General features: G+C 42.2%; 2 protein-coding genes across 2 annotated transcripts in view; both read right to left on the bottom strand.

Moving 5' to 3' along the window:
- Positions 1-250: 250 nt before the first annotated feature.
- Positions 251-4,340, bottom strand: LOC139650209 (zinc finger protein 770-like). Its single transcript, XM_071526800.1, has 2 exons — positions 4,259-4,340; positions 251-3,867 (listed from the first exon to the last, which is right to left on the bottom strand). The coding sequence occupies exon 2, from the start codon at positions 3,829-3,831 to the stop codon at positions 481-483; it is 3,351 nt and encodes a 1,116-aa protein (XP_071382901.1). The 5' UTR covers positions 3,832-3,867; positions 4,259-4,340; the 3' UTR covers positions 251-480.
- Positions 4,341-8,418: 4,078 nt separating this feature from the next.
- The window catches only part of dph6 (diphthamine biosynthesis 6), a 56,622-nt gene continuing 44,488 nt past the window's right edge, over positions 8,419-20,552 (bottom strand). The window contains exons 13-15 of the mRNA XM_071526801.1: positions 19,016-19,261; positions 12,731-13,124; positions 8,419-8,537 (exon numbers count right to left, since the gene is read on the bottom strand). Coding sequence (XP_071382902.1) covers positions 8,419-8,537; positions 12,731-13,124; positions 19,016-19,261 — 759 coding nt within the window. The remainder of the gene's footprint in view (positions 8,538-12,730; positions 13,125-19,015; positions 19,262-20,552) is intronic.

The raw sequence follows: 20,552 nt of genomic DNA on the forward strand, positions 1-20,552 counted from the left end.
TGGTTCCTACTGCAGCTACGCATGGATTAAAAAATAGTAATACTGTATTGGCTCATTCTCTCTCAAAACAAACAAAAAATGGCAATAGTTGTGTGTTGAAATATATTTATATACACAAATTTATTTTGCATTCACCACGAGTGTATTCTTTTTGAGAGCATTGAATTTAGAGCATATTTAATGATACAAATTACATTTTCAGACTCAACAAATAAAAAAAAAATTGGAATAAAATACAAGAATTTCCTTTATGAAAGAAAATGCCACTATGGAAAATACAATAAAATATTGACATATCAAGTACAAATATATCAGCACTATCAAGTACAAAGCATGTATGTAGTAAATATATTACTAAAAAAATATGGACTATTTTTTAATATATTTACTACATACATCACCATCATATTTGACACATCACGTTCATCAATACAAGGGATTTTATTCCAAAACCAAAAATTATGCAATGTCATATTGTATTCAATGAGTCCGTTGGTGTGTTCTGACATGTGCCAATTGTGTGAAAGTTTTGCCACAAACGTCACACCTGAATGGCCTCTGGCCTGTGTGGATAAGATAATGCCTTTCAAGTTTAGAGGGAGATACAAACTTCTTGAAGCAAATATTACAGTGATACTTTGGGACTGACTGAGCCATTTTAGGCTGACCTCTAGTGTTACATTTATGACGTTGAAGATCCTGCTCCGTCTCAAAACTCCCAGTGCACTTGTCACATTCAAACATGATTAGTGGTTCACACCAGTAATAATCTGTAAAATCTTCCTGGATTTGATTCTCAACCACAGAACTCACAAGTCCCTCACTGAGCATCTTGTGACTGTCTGAATTAGCCATAACAGGTATGCTCCCCTTTTCCTGCTGTGACGAAGGTGCACCTGCCGCTTTTTGATTTTGGACCAGCCTGTGAGTTTCAGAGGCATGTTCATAAGGAAACAATGAGCGACTGTAAAGCTCTGGAGCCTGATTACAATTTTCTCTTTGCGTCTTCTCCGATTCCATATTCTCCTCTAGTAAGGCTACTTCTGGCACTGCCAGCCATTCAGTGTCTGTTGCCTCAGAGCAATGAGAAAATACCCTATCAGTGACTAAGTAATGACCAGCACTGGTATAATGTGACTGGGGCTGCTCGCTCACCACATCCTCTTTACAATCATTAAGATGAGCAGACATAAAGGTTTCAGGTGCGGGGCCATTATCAAGGTATTTATCCTGGAGATGATTGGTCCTAATCATTTCTCCTTGAACACAATCTGACGTCCTGTTATGTCTGTGACTGCGCTCATGAGCTTTCAAATGGCTAAGCTGTGTGAAGGTTTTACTGCACAAACAGCATTTGTATGGCCTTATCCCAGAGTGAGTGAGCAAGTGTCTGGATAGCTTGTACGGAGTAGCAAAGGTCTTACAGCATATTCGGCACATGTGTGCTTTCCTATTACCATAAGCTACTTTGTTTTTAATCCTGGTCTTTGTGAGATTGTTCACTTTTGTGATGGCTATTTCCCTCCTGGGGGAGAACTGCTCAGTTTTTCCTTGATTGTTTAAAGCATCTGCAAATTGTGAATGCACTGTGTCTATTCTAATAGAATTTTTCTGAAGTGGAATGTGGATATTGATCCTTGGGTAAAGCTGCTGTTGACTCTTCACTTTCAATTTACTAATCTTCCCTTGTTGATGAACAGGCTTGAGGGGTCTCCTCTTATAGTGAGTTTGTTCATGGACTTTCAGATGCGGAGCCTGCCTGAATGTTTTCCCACACATAAGACACTGAAATGGTTTCAAGCCTGTATGCACCATCTCATGTCTTTGCAGTTTAGAGGCAGAGGGAAAACACTTAAAGCACTGGAAACACTTGTGTTGCATGTTGCTTGGATTTTGCATTGCTTTAACAGTCTGTCTCTTTTTCACAGTCACTTTAGAAACTTTACCCAACTGCACAACATAATTTTTCTGTGAGGTAGGCAGTAAAAATGTTGGTTCTCTATTGTTGTCATTCCACACACTTAGCTGAGAAGGGGCCCGATCAAGCCGTTTCTCAGAGAGTAAACCAATGCCAGAGTTTTTCTCTACATGTTTACTATCTACAAACATTTCTTGCATTGGGACATCAGCTGCAAGCTTTGTGTTAACTCTAGCTATGCGAGATGGAGGCCGACTAATATACAACGATCGCTGTTTGTGATATTTGGACCATAGGTGAGTACGGCAATGAACCCTCAAGTGTGTTTTCTGACGGAATCGCTTTCCACACATCTGGCAGCCGAAGGGCCTTTGTCCTGTATGAGTTAGCATGTGCCTCTGAAGTTTTGACAGAGATGGAAAATTTTTAGAGCATGCGTGGCACTGGTGTGCCATGCATAACGTGTTTATTCTCTGCTGCTGGCCGGTGGCTTGACGTGTTACACTCCGCTGGTCTGGTGATGTAGTCAACTTAACATCCTGGAGAGGAGAATCGCTGTGATCGATGCAATTTTCACTCCATGTCTCTGATTTAACAATGATGTCCAGGTCAAGGGGATCTGCATGGTTGGGTTCAGGTGAATTCATTATTGCTTCAGTTTTCATGTGCGCTGACTGCGACACATTATTCCTCATGTCCTCTGCAGTGGTATGGCTTCGCAATCCTTTCTGGTTCTTGTGAATGTCCTGATGACGTATTAAATTAACTTCCAGGTGAAATGATCTGTCACAGGTGGCGCACCGAAATGGTTTCGAGTCTTTATGGGTCAAATAATGCTGCTCATGTTCAACTGACTTATTTAATGTCTCTAAGCAAACACTCTTCTGATGCTGACTGCTGCTATTAAAATTCTCTTCTGGTTTTATTGCTTCTTCTGACTTGATTTCAGACTTGCCCATGTCTTGTGTAGCACTTACACTCACTTTACACTGCAGCTCCAGTTCCACTGACGAATTCACTGCAGTGTCGTGGCTGGAGGGATGTTGTAGGAGTGATGACTGAGACTCCACACCTGAAGTTTGACTATCAATGCAAAACTTCTGTTTTCTCCTCTCGGTGCTTCGAGATTGTGAACATATTTTTGCTGTAATTAGGTGGGATTTCAAGTGCGTTTCCTGTCTAAAGGCTTTCTTGCAGATCATACAGGAGAAGGGTTTCTGTCCTGTATGAATGAGAAAATGTCGTTTTAATTTGGATGGTGAACAGAAGCTTTTTAGACAAGTAGCGCATTGGTGTTTCAAAGTAACTTTGCCTCTGTAGCAGCCCCGTTCATGGGACTGTGAGTGCATCCTCAAGCGGCCCTTTTTAGAGAAAGTCTGGCCACATATCTCACTCTTGTATTGTTCTGATTTTTTATGAACTGGTGAGTGAATCCAAAGCTGGAGAGGTGAACTAAATGACTTTAAGCAGACACTGCAGGTGTATCCATTGTGGGTATTGCATACTGATGTGTCCATAGCTGTAGAACCAACTTTATCTTGAGGTATTGGATCCATAAACAACGATCCATCAGTTGAGATACTGCTCTGAATCATTAAGCCATCATTTAACCTTGGGATAACTTGTGGTTGAGCTTCTGAGGAAGTCTCTGAGGAAGGAAGACAAATATCCAGTGGCAAAATGTGTGTTTTCCATTTAGCCTGGGAAGACTTCTTCTCCTGAGGAAGAATCCTGTCTGTGGAAGGACCTGCATGGTGGACTTTCTGTGAGTGTGTCTTTAAATGCTCAGACTGAGTGAAGGATTTTCCACAGACTGTACAGGTGAAGGGTTTCTGGCCAGTGTGGATCAGATGGTGTCTCTGGAGTTTAGATGCCGACGGGAAAGATTTTGGACAATCGGGACACTGATGCATTTTTGAATCGCCTCCTTTGTGATCCTCTCATTAGACCTAGGGCAAGGTACATGAAATTAAACATTAAACTTCAAAACAAGGAACTTGCATTAAAACATGACAAGAATCGTCACTTCAGCTTAGACTGTGGGCATCTAACGTTAGTAACACTTCACTTTAAGTAATCTATATAACTAACGTATATCTTCCACAACATACTATTCTCGCTATGATTCGTATAAATATTTTGCATCCACAGCCTAATGACTAATTAATGTTGGGGTTTAACAACAGCGTTGGCAATGGTAACGTTATCTGGCAAGAGCAACGTGCATTTGTAGCAAAGCAAAGGTTGGACCATCGGTCGGACTCACTAATTTCTCTGGCTAACGTTAGTTCAGTTAAAATGTAACCTAAACTAACAATGTGTATATGTCAAACTACTTACTATATACGTTTGACGAAGTTTTATTACAATTCATGAATTCTGAGCCTTGTGTATCATGGCGATAACACGACCTAGCTTGTTTGCTAACGACAAACGAGCCTCATTTAGCGTTACGCCCCTCTAAAAGTACGGGCGGAAACAAGATTTACAAGATTTTTACGTTCCTACCTAAACTACGAAAGGTTGTCTAATTTGAAGATAAATCGCTCAAAAATAAAAACATGGTCCATTTTCCAGTCTGTGAAATTGGACGTTAACCGTCATGCATGGACTTTCATGTAACTTTTTCTCTCGCCGTTACCTGGGATATACAAACTTTACAGATTAAAGATTTGTATTCCTCCGATTAAACTATACTAATGTACCCAGATTATGCCCTGGCATAATTAAATTAGGCCTAAAACGTGCAGATATTTGGTTCTCAGGCCTGCGTGCAGAATGGGGCCTGCCTTTTGTAGGAAGAATAGGTAGGAGAAAGAAAGTAATAAGATTATACATAAAATCTTGAAATATCTTCAGAAGCTACAAATTCGCAAGTTATGTAGCCTCCATCAGTGAAAACAACTGTGTCATGTTTGTTCAGCAGCACCCTAGGGCTCAACGTCACAACCTTTGAGGCCAATGTCAAGTTATGAACTTGTTGTGACATCTGACAACTGGCTTTAATCGTGGTTGTTTCACAGTATGACTAAGGCAATCACCAGTGTGCACAATTATGTCCTTCTCTATAAAAGCAGTATTCAAAATTGTGTCAAAAATTCAGTTTTTAAGATATCTAGACAACATAGAAATGTCTGCAATTTATTTATTTATTTATTTATTTTACCAAAGGCTCCATAAGCGAAAAGCTAATGTTTAAAGATGCTCTATTTACATTTACTAAAATTGTGGAAATTTTATTTCATGAAGATTGGACATTTATCGAGCTGCGGGCTAAATTTTTTATATTTTTCAAATCCGTCTGGATCATTTGGGGACAGTCTGAAGATGCTGTGTAGCAAGTTTGGTGTCAGTTGGAATGTAAACATGTGGGAGGAGTTAGGTCAATTAGTTTTACAATTTTTGATGAAAACAGAGTGGATTGACTCAAAATTGACTACAGGTTGCAGTGAAGCAAAGTTTCTTAGCATATTGATGGAGTAACTACAGGTTTGTAAGATGCAAGCCTACCTCTGATGTATTGGCTTTTAAAATTTTCAGATTTGATTGATTGCTGTAGCCCACCACGAGGGCTATTGGTTACATACTGTAATGGGTGTTGTTGGGCATGGACTGTGTGCAAAATTTGGTGCATTTTCATGGGAAAGCAGTTTTAGGAAGAAGATGAAGAAGAAGATGATGAAGATGATGATGATAGAAATACAATACTAACTTCAGAAATGAAGGTCAAGAAATTAATTCAATATCTCAACCTTGAGCATTGAAGAGAATATTCTTATGATGTATTCAAAGAGAAAGACAATTGTAAAAGATTTCTAGGCAGCTTGGTTTAATTTGTAAATTGTGCCACAATGGATCTAAGTGGGAATTACAGGGTAGAGTCAAAAGTTCTCAGGCTTTTTAATCAGATTGTTTTTAATTGGACTCTTGATGGAGACAATATGGATGTTGACCACAAGAGGGCAGCAGACACCACTCAATAGCGTGTGATAGTTACCAATCCAGTTGACAGAACAAGCTCCATTAATCCAGTGCTGTGACCATGATGACAGGCTTTCATAATATGTCAGGGGACGAAAACAAGGCATTATGAGGAAAAGGATTCAAAACATGAAAACAAACAAAACCACAGTCACTGAGGCAAATAGACCACAATGTCAAGAGGTGTCTGGAGCAGCGAGACCTCTGCTGAAATGGGTTCCCCGACTGTAGGCCACTGCTAGAGGGGGAAGGGAGTCGCACACATCAGCCTGGGTAGCCTGGAGGAGGTACCACACAGTTAAAGTCCATGTGCCAGGCCACAATGACAAGGGCCCCAGGGTGGTACACTGTGCACAAAGGACATTGTTAGCCACAACAGCTAGTTTGTGTGTACAGTGGTTGCAGGTCAACTTGGTAAGAAATGTACATTTGACAAAACACACATGAGAAAACTAAATGTCACCCTGTCTTTATTCATTTTGTGAGGAAACACAGCGGTAAGAGCACAAAGAAATGTGTCTGCCATAGGCCATCACATTGGATGTGATGAGGGTGTGATGATATACTTGTGGCTTTGTTTGTGTCTGTATGAAAACATGTCTGCTGAAGGACAGAGTGTAGTGTTTACTGGTGATCGACAAGTGGTTGTTGTGCACTGAAATTTAGCGGCTGAGCTCCTCTGTATTTACTGAAATGCTGACTCTTGTGTTTTTTTATGTTACGTTTCATATGATTTCCTTGTAATTGATCTGTTATTTCACTAAGGCAAAAAAACACATGGATTCAAAACTCAATAAAGAAGAAAACAGGAGACAAAACATCCAGCACGTTCAGAATTTTAATAAAATCTAGCACTGATATACAATGTCCACAGGCTGATGTATGTTGTTTTTCAGTTTTCCATAGCTCAAAATGAATTGAACTGTTTTTCAATCCTATTTTTTTTAACCTTTATTTACCGGGAAGATTTTGCTGAGCGTGCATGCTTGTTTTCAGCAACGCCCTGCTTTGCATTCATACACACTCACAACTGGGAGTAACCAGGAAAGTTGGCTAAGAAAACATTCTCACTGGGTTGTCTAATGGGAAATATCGGCTATTTGTGCCGTTGCATAATCTATAGAGGTTAAAAGGCCACTTTTATCGAAAACACTGAAATATTACGTCATGTGACATTTATGGGTGCTTAATTGACTAATTGAGGAGGTCTAGAAGCACTTAAAAAGAGTGTTTTATTAAAAATGCCCATATTTAAGTGTTGGTTTGACAGATGCATCATTCAAAAATTAGAACGGGGGGGAAGGGGTGTTTGGGATGGCAAGCAGAGCGTCAAAATCTGCAACTGTCAGGGCCCTTTAGACTGAATAGGTAAACATTAACACATATTTATGGTGCATTGGCTTGCTCACGCTCATATATAATTGCTTGTTTGTGTTTTTCAACCCTCAATAAAAATCTTCAGGCTCTATTGGTTGCCTCTATTGTTCAATTTTTGATAACAACAATGAAAACAACATCTCGGTGGGTGAAGATCAATAGCCCACTCCGCTCCCGCCATCACCAGCACAATGAAGAGAATAGCCGGAGTGAAGATGCATTCCAATTGAGATCATCAATACGGTTCATGATCTTTGAGAAAAGAAATGTTCCAGGAGCAATGGTTAATAGTGTTGTTTTCTTCCCACACCATCACACGGTGTCCACTGAAACACACACACCCACACACACACACACACACACACACACACACGCCTGCCCTGCAGCTGCATGTGGTAGCGTCCCTCTCCTATTAACCAGACTGCCTTAGAATCGATAGGGAACATAAAGAGGCTTAATCTTTTCAGGTGCTTGGTCCTGATTGCCTATTACACAATAATAACACACCTCGGATCCCATGGAGCATGAGAGGGAGAAACACAGTCTCCTCATCCACACACATAACACACAGCCACAAACCAGTAAACCAGTCACAGAGTAAATCTATAGGTTTACATCTGAGCAGATGGTGTCAGCGGTGGCGCTAGGCCTTTATGAGGGCTGTTAGCTAGCGTGCTAAGAGGAATTCCATCAGAAACAGTGGGATATCAAGGCATACACGTTATCACCTGATGGACTGAGACATTGCTGGTGTCTCCTTTTGTAGAATCCTATAGTCTTTGGTCTTCTGGTATGCAGCTTTAAGTTATACAACTTCCACAAGACCCTCTCTGAGGCCGAAGAACAGCTGCTGCAGTATACAACTCTGGTAGAGGACAAAGTGGATTTCTGGCCTGAGTGTTGGGGTATGAGGTGGAATACACACCTGCTCAAAACCACACATCATCAATACAATTTGGAGACACACATAGCGATGAACAGTCAACGTTAATGAGCAGTTATGCATTTTTCCCCCCACATTCACTGATGTTCCGTTGTAAGTCATCAGTTGTTTGGTTGTCAGAGTCGCTCCTTGAGAAAGGCCCCGTTGAATTCCAGCGCTGTGGACGACTAGAGTCTGGTTGTTGATTCTGGCTGTTTTACTACAAACTGAGCCAGCAGGACAGGTGGAGGATCTGGGAGTCAGGCAAGTCCAGGACCGGAACCAGGGCCACGGATGGACCGGACTGTTCCAGAGAGGTTCTCAAACATTCCTCGAGTCCTGGTGGGACGGGGTGCGGAGGGAGAAAGAAGGGGGCGGTGTTAGTTTCATTACAACTTTAAAAAGCTGTCTGTATCTTAGAGTTGGGCATTAAACCCTCAGATGGCCGTCCCACTGGGGCTGTCCCAGGACAGAGGCTGCACTTAACCCTTCAACCAGAGAACACAGGCCTATTTACAAATTATTGACATTCTTAAATCCTTGGCAGATTGTAGCCCCCCCATTCAGTCTCCCTGCAGTGCAGACATATGGTCAGCAAGGACTGAACTCTAAGCTACCCCTCCCAAACTCACACACAGAGCCATATACAAGCAAACACACACACACACACACACACACATACACACACACACAGTAAGGAGGGAGGGGGCAATCATGCCGTGCCCTTTTGGACAATTGAGCAGCTTGTTGGGGGGATCTAGTGGAATGGATCCTCTACCCCTGTTGTGTTGGGATGTTAGGAAGCTGTGTTGGGACTGCTGCTCAGTTTTATGGAGCTGAGAGATGTTGTTAGTATGTGTGTATGTGTGTGTGTGGCAGGTCTACAGACAGACAGTGGACATGTGAGAATTCACTGAGTGTCTCAGAGCCTGGTCTTGATGACAGCCTGTCTATTTAGCAGCGGCCCGCTGGGATGTTGCCCCTTTCCTCTCCTGCTCCGCACACTCTAATTGGTCACAAGTGTTCCTGTCACATGGCTGGCTGTCCTGGCTTGTTTCTTCTGATTTAACAGTATGTTGAATGTGACTCGGGTGTGGTCACTGGGACCTGGCATGGTCATGGTAGAGTTACATATCTGGGAAATTATGCTGTGTCACCATCACACTATCAATACTACAACTGTCAGTGTCTTTACATTTACAGCCACATCTGTCTAACATAATGGCCGTCAAAATCTAATTCCTGCCCAGTTATATTAAGTCTCAGTGGACAAACACAAACTTCTGTTCTTTTTGATGATAATAGCCACTAGTACTGCAGTACCACTAAGATCTGACATCTATGTGAACTTGTAGAGAGAGAAATCAGGACAGAAAGGTTACAAGAGCAGTTCAACACCATTTAATAAGCCTCATCCTCTTTCATTAGAGGCAGACACAGCATGCCAAACATCCATACAAAGAGCCCACACAGCCTAATTAGCTAATATGCACTACAGCTTAAAATGCCCCCACTGGACACAGGGCCTTTTTTGGGGGTATTAAAAGCCTAAATATGTGTGTTATCAGAGCATGTGGTGCACCCTGGGAAGCAGGATCCTCTGGAGATGGCTAGCTGACAACTGAATGAGCCAGAGAGATCACACACAGTGGATGGTTCTATTACGAGAAGAAACACACCCTTCATCACACCTTGCACACTAGCCCTGTTTCATGTCAGGATGTTTTAATCTTTGTGCTAACAGATAGGAAATAATTGTAATCTCTCTGTTTGAGTGTCTCTGTCAGTGTCTGTACACACACACACACACACTTGTGCACTTATGAGAGACGAGAGGGGGTGAAGGTGACTTGAGTGACCATGTTATTGCGTGTTTATGTGCGTCTATGTGAGAAAAAGAGAGTAAAGAAACAGATTGCTGTGTTCCAACCCCTATGAACACTTCCCATCACACACAATCCTATGAACACTTCCCATAATGCACGCAGCCAATGCCTTTCCCCTGGTTCCCTGACAATCCCCTTCCCCTGGTCCCTCGGCCCCCCTTTGGGCTACATGGGGAGCCTCATTGAGAGGCCCAGTGGACAGAGGCTATTAGACAGATTCTAAAAGCAATCACATTAGCAATGGGATGGAACTAAACCATCTACCCAAGAGTACCAGCCATTATTCTGCTTCACGGCGAACACACAGAGAGTTGAAAAGGCTGCTGTTAAATCTCTCTGTGTTTCCAAAACCAAACCATTACTAATGCCCACAACACCCTTTTATGCTAAACATCAACGGCCATTTTTGTTTGCACTGATTAATATATAAATATTGTAAGCCTAAGTGAATAGAAGGAGGGGTGTTAGTGTAGGGTGCAGTGAAAAGGAGAGAAAAGGGGGTTCTTGTGTGAAATGGCTGATGCCTGCTGGGCTTATGGGGCTTTTAAGCAGTGGCCAAGGCCCAGAGCCAGTGGTTTTTAGTTGTGCTACACTGACTCCCAAACTGGTTCAAATTAACCGGTAAACGAGGTGGTAATTAGCAAGTGTTGGCTCATGAAAATTGTTCATTTAGGCCAAGGAGAATGAACAATGTGGCTGGGTGAGAGGCTGGGTGTGTGCAGTGGAGCTCCCACAGGGCCACAGAGAAAGGGAAGACTTCCTACCAAGGCAGGTTGTGGTCCGTAAACTGCCCTCCTGTATCAAGTATTGATGTACCATAGTCTTTTGGGTGTATTAGGAAGCAAACAGACCAACCTTTATAACCATTTGTACTCACATTCATTTTCTTCTTGATATACAGAAATAATGGATTTCTTGACCCTGCTATAATTTTGCTATTAGAATATTGTCATATGAACCCATTTAGGCCCCTCAGTAAAAGTTGAGGTTTGCGGGGCTATCTTTCTTCGAACCTTTCTGTCGTAAATAATAAGTTGAGACAAGATGTTTAAAGGTTTCATCTGAAGCATATGTCATGTCTATCAGCTGTGAATCCTAACGCAAGTAATTGAAAGGAGGGGGGGTGTGCAGTCACATTTTTCCAGTGTTCTCTCTCTGTCTGCTCTCTGACAGTAGCAGTTGTGTGGCTGTGACGGCTAGCGCCAGAGGTGTTACTTTTCCTCCTTTGACTTTTGGGATTCATCACCCAGTGAGCATAGGCTGTGACCCATGAAAAGGCCCATGGGTGAGCTCCCAGGGCTTGGTTGTGCGTGCAGAGGAAGGTAACAGATTCCAGTTCAATGATGAGTCAATAACTGGCTTTGGGGAAACCGTTCATAATAAAAGAAACACACATTTCAAGGGTGAAGATCGGGGTTGATTTTTTTTTGTCGCGTCCCCAATGACCCAGTAACAGAGTTAATGGTTTCTATAAAACCCAAAGAGAAATTCTGACGACTTGCTATTGGATTAGTCCATTAGTAAATGTTTTGTTTGTTCTGTAAACTATGCAAATTCATCTCAATATTTAAGTACAAGGGAATACATTTTCTTAATTTATTGGACATGATATGGGTAATTCTACATATCTTAAGATTAATTAATTCTATTATATATATTATATATACATTTAAGGCATTTTTAAGATGATTTCTTGCCATTGCTACCTCACTGGACTCTATTATAGTGGAGAATGATGAAAATATCATGAGCTGAACTCAAACTCTCTATGCACAACATTATGTGCCTGTGTCCACTAAGCCACAAAGTACTCCATAATTAAACATTTCATAACTATTTTTTATTTTGTACCTGATTGCTGTGTACTTAGCAGCTCTGTTCTACCTTGAGATTGTCCTATCATTAGTCAGAGACAAGGCTGAATAATGATTATATAATTAGGTAACAAAGAGCACTGTTTGTACTTCATGAATTCAAACACACATATTCTAAATAGACCATCCTCATTCCTATTCATCACTGGTGACCATAATTTCATGTCCCCTCATAAAGACGAGTTATGTCGAAGCTAAAAATGACAGTAAGATGGTTGGTTTGGCGTGGATTCAAAAATGTTAATTGATTGCTTCAGCGAGGACTTGACAACTGAGCCTGTGTGATAGATGTGCTAGTCGCCCTTTTCCCTCAGAGAGAGAACATCTCTCCGGATTAAACAAATACAATTCCGCATTTGCCTTGACGAGAACCTAGAATCCTGGGAGAGGAAGACAGTGGCATATAAAAGTATAATGATGACAAAAGACTGTGCCAGCTGCTTGGGTTACTGTACACAATGCAGACACAACAATTAAACACAGGAAGATGTGGAGATCCTCTGGAGAGACTGCTTCCTAGTCTACTTCATGGAGTTTACTTTGCTAATGTCACCTCAAACTTTCTTTGAAAAGAGAGACGCTCCAGAGAGACAGACTTTTGCTCTATTTCTAATAATGAAGTTATACTGTGGAGAATGTGTAAGAACAATACAGCAGCTGTATTCAACAGAACACAAGATGGCCCATTTAGGTTAAATCCTCTTAAAGGACCTAAACATCAGATTAATGTAAAGTGTGTGAGCAGTGTCTCGGCTGAGATGTAGTGACATACCTGTAACAATCTGCTGTGCCAGTGTGTGGTCGTACTTGTAGAACACCCTGGCGCACAGTGGCAGCAGCCCAGCGCCCATCTTCTTCATGGCATTCTTGAACGTAGCACCGACTGCCTCGACTACATCCTTCACACCTAAGACCTCCAGGCCGGCACCAGGCACAGCGAGGGCCAGGGAGAGGGAAAGTGACGCACTGCAGCTGTCAGCTGACACAACAGTGTGGCATTCTATGGATCCACACGCCACCTTTGTAGTCATGTGACAGGAGGTCCTTTCTCTGGGGTCGTCCTGGACAGCGGTGACATGAAGCTCAACAGACGCACCTTTGGGTAAGGCAGGGACCACAGCCACCAATAATGGACCTTGTGTGATCTCAGGCTCCCAAAGCACGTCCTGCAATAAAGACAAATGGTATTCAAATGAACTGGTTGGAAATTGTGTACTGTGCTGTGCCACACACTACAATCAAATGTATAGCCCTCCTGCTGAGATACCTGCTGTGCTTTCTGACCAGAAAGACTATTCCATCAACATAAAACATTAGTGTAAAATACAACACAGAAATTCTACCCCACTCCACCAAGACAGGCTTTTCACTTGAGAGATTGACAGGATATCAATTAACGTGAGATTGCGAGGTGACCCTGGGTAATAATAGGGTGCAAACAATTCAACAAGAATCCATAGGGCATACAGCCACCATAAACAAAATGCACAAATGCATTCACTTTGAGCCGCATCTACAAACATGACAGCTTCTACCAAAGATGGCTTTTCACCTTTCTAAGAAGATCATTCTCGACATGTTGTGGCAGTTTCACACCATTTCACCACACACATCTAGTGGAAAACTGCCTCGATTTTGTCTAGCGAGTCAAAATCTTGTCTTTTTTTCTCCTCCGGACTGTGGGCCATTATCAGTAACAAAATGTCTTGCAGCAGCGCTACAATGTGGCCCTCTAATAATACTTGGCTGTGGCTTCATCTGCTAATGGGAGAGAAATGAGTGTTTTATACAACCGTCATTTCAGTTGGAGTCGATAGGGCAAAAACACTTAACCCCCTTTTCAATTTGCTGGATCAATTTTCATCCACTTACACCCCACTTCGTAAGTGCAGAATAATAACAGGTTACATACACTTTATTTTGAAATTCACTCACAAAAAAGAGAAATCATTGACAAGAGCAGACGGCGGCCTCTTTGTCCCTTCGACAGACGAACCCGTCATGACCCAATCCACCAGATTCACCGAAGCAGCACTTACCTTCAGATTAAACTTTAGCAAACGCCTAATTGTGTATCAACAGCTAACCTCTTGCCTTGGAGAGTGAAAAACACTGAAAGAAGCAGGGGTCGGGGGGTGAGGGGGGGTAAGATTAAGATTTCTTTACTCGGCTGATTTTGTAGAGAGCCTAGCTTGCAGTGATCAACAATAACAACCACAAGAGCAGGGAACAATAGCCATGTAAGCACGGACCTGTTAGCATGTCGGACAGAGTGACAGCACACATGCGAGTCCTATGCTTTGATAAATGTTAGATTAGCACTTCTGGCACAGGCTAGGTATTCTGCTAGAGGGAACTGCTCCTGCACTTGTCAATAGTGATTGCCCAGGGAACAGAGAGTGGGAACTGGGGAGAGAAGTGACAGGACGGGGGTCTTGCTCAGCCAGGCTTAAAGGCCACCCTGCAGGCCTTGGGTGCTGAGGTACTATACCCAACCGACCGTCCACGAGGAGATCAGGGGACTTCAGCGCCGTGCTTCCCCATCCCAGCCTCTGGCAGGACTTTATAGTCGCTGCACAGTTGCTGACTTTTCTTCAGACCTGTCGGAGGTGGTTACATCAGTCCCTGTTTGTTTTTTTATTTATGTAGCTACCAAAATGTTACATTAGGGGGGCAGTTTGTTCAGTAGTTCTAAGTGCTAAAGGTGTGTGTGTGTGTGTGTGTGTGTGTGTGTGTGTGTGTGTGTGTGTGTGTTTCTGTAGGTGCACGTGTGCATGTGCACTTGACTGTGGTCAGAGCTCCATTACTGTGTGCTTCCCTGCCAGGAGAGTGAGAGGGAGAGCAATCAAACTGGCTGACATCCCTACCTGACCAGAGATCATTTATTAAATTAATCCAATAAAATAAAGAGGTGACGAATTTTGATATATGGTGGAGCTGAGTGCTGGAGTGGCAAGTTGGAAGGTTGGAGGGTGGCAGTGTGTGTGTGTGTGTGTGTGTGTGTGTGTGTAGAGGGCTCTGTCCCGCTCTACAGCAGTTACTTAACACAATCCATCTCATTACTTCATCCCACTTCAGTTCCAGGGCATGCAGCCATTCACCCAGCGCTCTCTCCATGCGTAGGCAGCAGGTAAACCCATGAAGTCTGGATCTGCTGCGCTCAGCTCTCTACACTGATGGGGTGTGACCTGCTTCTCTTTATGTTTGTTTTCTTTCCTCCCTCTCTCCCTCTTACTTGCGTCCGTACGCCTGGAGCGTGCGGCGGGTTGGAGGGCCGAGAGGCGTGAAAGCCGAACGGTAAACACGGTAATAAGGAAGTGGTGTAAAGGCGGGGAACAGCGGGGAGCTGATGGGACTGCGCCGCTTAGCCAGTTCCCCTACATTTCCTGCCCAGCGGGACGCCTTCAGCATGTGGCTCTACGACTCAGCGCTGAGTGCCGCCAGTCCGCTATAATATCCCTTCCCATACACCTCCCCGTCCCTCCCACACTCACTCTCTTTCTTATTGAGATTCCACTCCATAGCTAGTCCAGACCATTTGTATAAATGAAACACACAATGCCATGTCTGTTGCACACTCTTCTACAGGGAATGGGTGAGGAAAGATTTAAGGGCATGAGGGCAATACAGGATCCTGCCATTGAGTTACTTCAGGATTGCGAAAATGGAGATGCACAATAATTCAGTGTAAAAAGGGCTTACTGTATGCAGCAACTAAAACACACTTAAAATTCATTAGTGGTTAATTTACTTTATCGCCAATCAAAATATTATTAACATTAACATAACTGCTAATTTCAAAGTTTAATCCACATTACCAAAATATCACAACCTATATAAAAGTACATTCAAAAATATCTCAGATTTAATTTCTTTCTTTTTTCCTGCGTTATGGAAGAATCATGACTACAAAACATTTAAGCTTGCTCAATAACAAGAAAATCACTGGTAAACAAATAATAGTCGGTGACATGTTTTCAGGACCTGTCATTGCTACAGAAAAAGAAGTCTGTTTAACAATTATCGACTTATCACATGAACACCTCCCTATTCATCAAACCCACACACACACACACACATACGCAGGCCTACGCATATAACACACACACACACACACAGACTGACCTTGCGGTTCGATGCACTGTAAATACGATTTCACACTTGTAGCGACTCCAGTATGCTCCCAATTAACCCTGCAAGCTTCCTCATCCACCTGATTAGAGAAATTATCAACGCACAACAACAACATGGCCCTGTGGCTTCACAGACACGGTAGGCACTGGTGTTCCTATCAGAAACATGTGCTTCACCGGTATCATATCTGAAAGTGCCTATCAACAACCCCTATATATTTTTATATATAAAAGTGTGAGGAGTGATAATTTATTGTTTCTTTGAAACCTCAACAACTGGACTCCAATTGCCATTGTTAAGTGAACCACGCATTCAACGCTCTGCTCATGTTTTCCAATTACAGTCCATATATCAATGAGATGTGTTGAAGGGACATGATATCAGCCTTGTTGAAAAAATAAGACAGAATCAGAACAAATTTGAATGAAAAATATTACTCAAATCCTGTTGCAACCTATATACTCAGTCTGTGTAACATACAATATGAGATATTGAATGAATTATTTGCTAATGATGCAGTTTAGCCTTAATGAATCAAGGGATGGGTATAATTGTGCAGATTAGATTTCATGCTTTCACATACAGTACATTTCCATATTTTTCAGTTCAGTTTGATACAATAGAGTACTGTGTGTAGGTGTCAGACATCCTCTTCACAAAATAATTAAATAAATAAAAATCACATAAGTGTATTTTTAGATTATTTGGTTGCCCAGCAAAATAGGCAAAATGTTAAGGGTGAACACAATTTTGCACATGCCTGAAAGTCATGTTTTCTCCAACAGTATTGTTAAAAGATTAAAAAAAAACAGTGTTCTTTAATTGTAATAGTAAGACAAGCTGCAGCAATCAGTGACAAATGACTAGCTACTTTACTGAAGATTTCTTTTGCACATACAGAGGTAATGTGGGAAGAGGTGATGAAATGATACTCTGTTTTTATATATATATATATATATATATATACATACTGTATATATGTATATATACACACACACACAATACTCTGTTTATATATACATACAGACCCACGAAAACCAAATTTATAGGTAGAGATAATTTTCTGTTAATGTTAATCTGAGACTGATGATTTAGTGATTAAAGTAGGTCTTAAAATGGATGCTTTCACAATTCTGAAACATAAAATATAGCCCAACAGATTTTTCTCACTCTGAAATGCCTATATGTTTGAAGGCACCAGTGCAGAAAGTTGTCTACAAGTGAACCGACATTTCTAGGAATTTGCTCCATATTTGCCGATGCCGGTTGGTGGAGCCTAAGTTATTCCCCCTCTCTGTGGGAGCTGTGTTATCGGTGTTTGACCTGAGTTAAATATTCTCATTACAGTCACTTCAAATGAGCAGCAGTGCTTTGTGTAATCCCGACCCCAGGGAGAGAGCGTTTCACCGGGCTTGGGATGAAACAGAAGCCCCCGCCACAGCCCCTCTCTCCCCCATCCTTCCTCTGCTGCCCCTTTCTACGTCTACACTTGGAGTGGGAGAGAGGGGAAAAGTAAGAGCGGTGGGGAAGAGACAAGCTGGGGAGTCACACCCAAAAGATCAGCCTCATAGGCAGAGAGAGGGTAGGAGGTCAGGTTAGTAACCCACCACCTAAGCCTGGTCTGTTCTTGAGGGATGAGCTCACCTGTTTACCAGTGACACACCCGGAGCTGTCAATCAGTGGGGCTTAATCAGTCTCCTAGTGCCAATCCTAGGTCCACTGAATGAATATTTTGAATTGCTCTAATATACATTAAGTGCAACAGATGGACGGTGTTGACCATCTTGAGCCTTTAGGGTTTCTATTCCATTGTGCATTACAACAAGGTGACAATGTGTCAAGAAATAACTTAACAAATAAACACCAACTCTCAACTGAGACGTGCTGAACTGGGAGTTTGAAGAATGTCATTCCAAAATGAGATATCCACCATTTGAAATTTATAACATCAGCTTTGACAATATAATGTCTGGCATGAAAGTGATCACTATTCAATATTACTTTAAGTTAGCTAGCTTAAGCCCTTAAGTTATAGAATAGTACGATTTTTAAGAGGATATAATCATCTTTATTTAAATATGGAGCATAGTGTAAGTTATTTCCCACAAAATGGATATTAACATTTTGGAACAAAGTCCTTCATATAGCAGACTTTGGCAGAATTGATACAAAGTCGACACTCTCCACTTCCAACCCTCTCTGGAGCCTCTAGTCTCTAATACCTTCTACCACAGAACAGAGCCACATGTTGGAGGTGGGCTCGCTCCTCTCTCCCTTAGCCCTTATTCCCCTGGCTAGACAGATTACTGCGGGAGGAGCAGGGCTGGCAGGGGAGACTGGTGCCCCTATTAGCCGTATGGAGCAGGGGTTGTAGCTGGGGAGATGGGATGGAGGGAAGGATGGAGGGAGGTGGCAGGAAAGAGGGGTGGAGAGGGGGATAAGCTGCTCTGAGAGTTGAACGGAGCTCCAAAATGGTGTGTGGGGGCAAAGGATTAGGGAGGCTCTGAGGAAGACATCTGCTTCTGTGCCAAGCTCCATATTATCAAAGACACCAGCGTTTCCCACATCATCAACTTTTCATGAGCGCACTCACTGGTAAATATCAGTCGCAGCGGCCTGGGTCTCGGGGGGGGGAAGAGGGGCAAGGAACTTTTGCTTATTTCAGAACTATAAAATGCAATTCTGAAATCTTGGATACCATATCACGTTTCTCTTCTTTTACTTAGTCACTGGCATATTTTCCATTTTCTTTCCATTGTCTTTTGATGCATTAAATGTGTGTTCACCCTATGTGGTTGTAATGTTGCAGGATAAGTATGATCAATATTTCCTGAGCATCTAATGAAACAGCCAGACACAACTCTTGTCCTTCACTACCTGGATATATTTCAAAAGCAGAAAGCTCAACTCCACACTTGCTGACCTTGTCTTGTGCAGCAGTCAGCATGTTCTCCCACACCGCCCTGATGATGGAGATGTCTTGGTGTCTTGTGGTGTAGCAGTGGGCCTGGACGACGTGACCCAGAGTCAGGCCGCTGATCACAGCTTCCAGAACCTTCTTCACATGGCTGAAGCACAACTGGGCCTGGGTCCTGCTGCCGGCCTTCACCAACTGCATGGTGCAGGGGACCAAAGCAATTTGGCCTGCACAGAACACCGACTCATCCACCTGGAGGAGAGAACATACATAGAGAACGCAGCATAAATATCAGTGTTGGTCTTGGTCTGCTGAACAAAAAAGGCAAAGGTTGGGGTTCATGTTGCCAACCTAGTGTAGAGTACAATGCTTAAACTTATTCATATCACTCTCTCTCACACACACACAAGTACATAAACACACACAGGCTAAAGGAATAAATCTGTCAACCAAATCAATCCATCGCTTGAAACTCAATTACGGCCTTCCACAGAATTGGTTACTGGGCAGGACAGTGCTATAGCAGCTTGGCAGTGATGTTGAACATGATAAATGCAATCTTCCTACCACTGGACAAAGCCAAGTGCAGCAAATGTGAGTCGTGAATTTCTTGCTCCAACAGAACCATTGTTGTTACAGAAGGGGATAGCATGTCATTTAGTGACCTTTATATGTATATATGTTGATATGAAATCTAAACCCTGGTAATGACCTTGCAAACACACAAAAATATAGTTTCTATTGTTGGTAGTAACGGCCAGTGAAGATGTTGTGTGGTTCAATATCAAGAGAGGATGATTTATGTATTTCAATCCACTGTAAACCTCTCATACCCACACCTCATGCTAGGCAATGACAAAAATATTTTTCATTACATTAGTCCTACACGCATGCCCATGTAGTTTTTGGTCGCTATAGCTAGTACTGGGGTGTGCATTACACTCATAAAGAATGAGATTTTGAATTGAGGCCATGGTGAAGACAGAGTTGTCATTTAACCGTCAAAGCAGGTGTACGAAACAAGTCATCAGTTCTGTCAAAAAAATACAATATATTCATCAGTGAGGTGCTATAATCAAATTAACATTAATTACCAGCGTATGTTTGAATAGTAGTGCATCAATTAACAGGTTCCATGTGTCTTTCCCATTTTGCATTTTTTTTTTTTTAATCACCAACAATATTCGTTTCACAGTTCTAAAATAAGCAGGTATTTTCTGAGTAGTCTGTCAACGTACCTCCATGGCACTACTATCTCTGTTATTCATCAGCATAATTAGCCATGTGATAATTAGCCGAGTTCTCTGTTAAATGCCTCTGTTAGAATTTAGTGTCCAAAACTAAATAATGGAACCCGGAAAAAAAAGAAAAATCTATCTGTTTAATGCGGAGAGATGAGTGGGGATGAATGGTGGCATTAAGGGGGTCAGGTCTTTAGAGACCCTGTAACCTGCCAGTGTTTGAGGTTGGACGGCCTCAGTGCTGGACACTAGCTCCTGGTCAATGCAAATAGCTGCTGATGACATGGTGTTAATTGGTGGCC

Source organism: Centroberyx affinis, unplaced genomic scaffold, assembly GCF_046629955.1.
Source record: "Centroberyx affinis isolate AG114_WGS23_722 - 3 ecotype Tasmania unplaced genomic scaffold, CSIRO-AGI_Caff_v1 ptg001464l_1, whole genome shotgun sequence".
Lineage (NCBI taxonomy): Eukaryota > Metazoa > Chordata > Actinopteri > Beryciformes > Berycidae > Centroberyx > Centroberyx affinis.

What these genes read in the sequence shown, in the direction of transcription:
- LOC139650209 (XM_071526800.1), bottom strand. Translation starts at nt 3,831, where the DNA reads ATGCATCAGTGTCCCGATTGTCCAAAATCTTTCCCGTCGGCATCTAAA.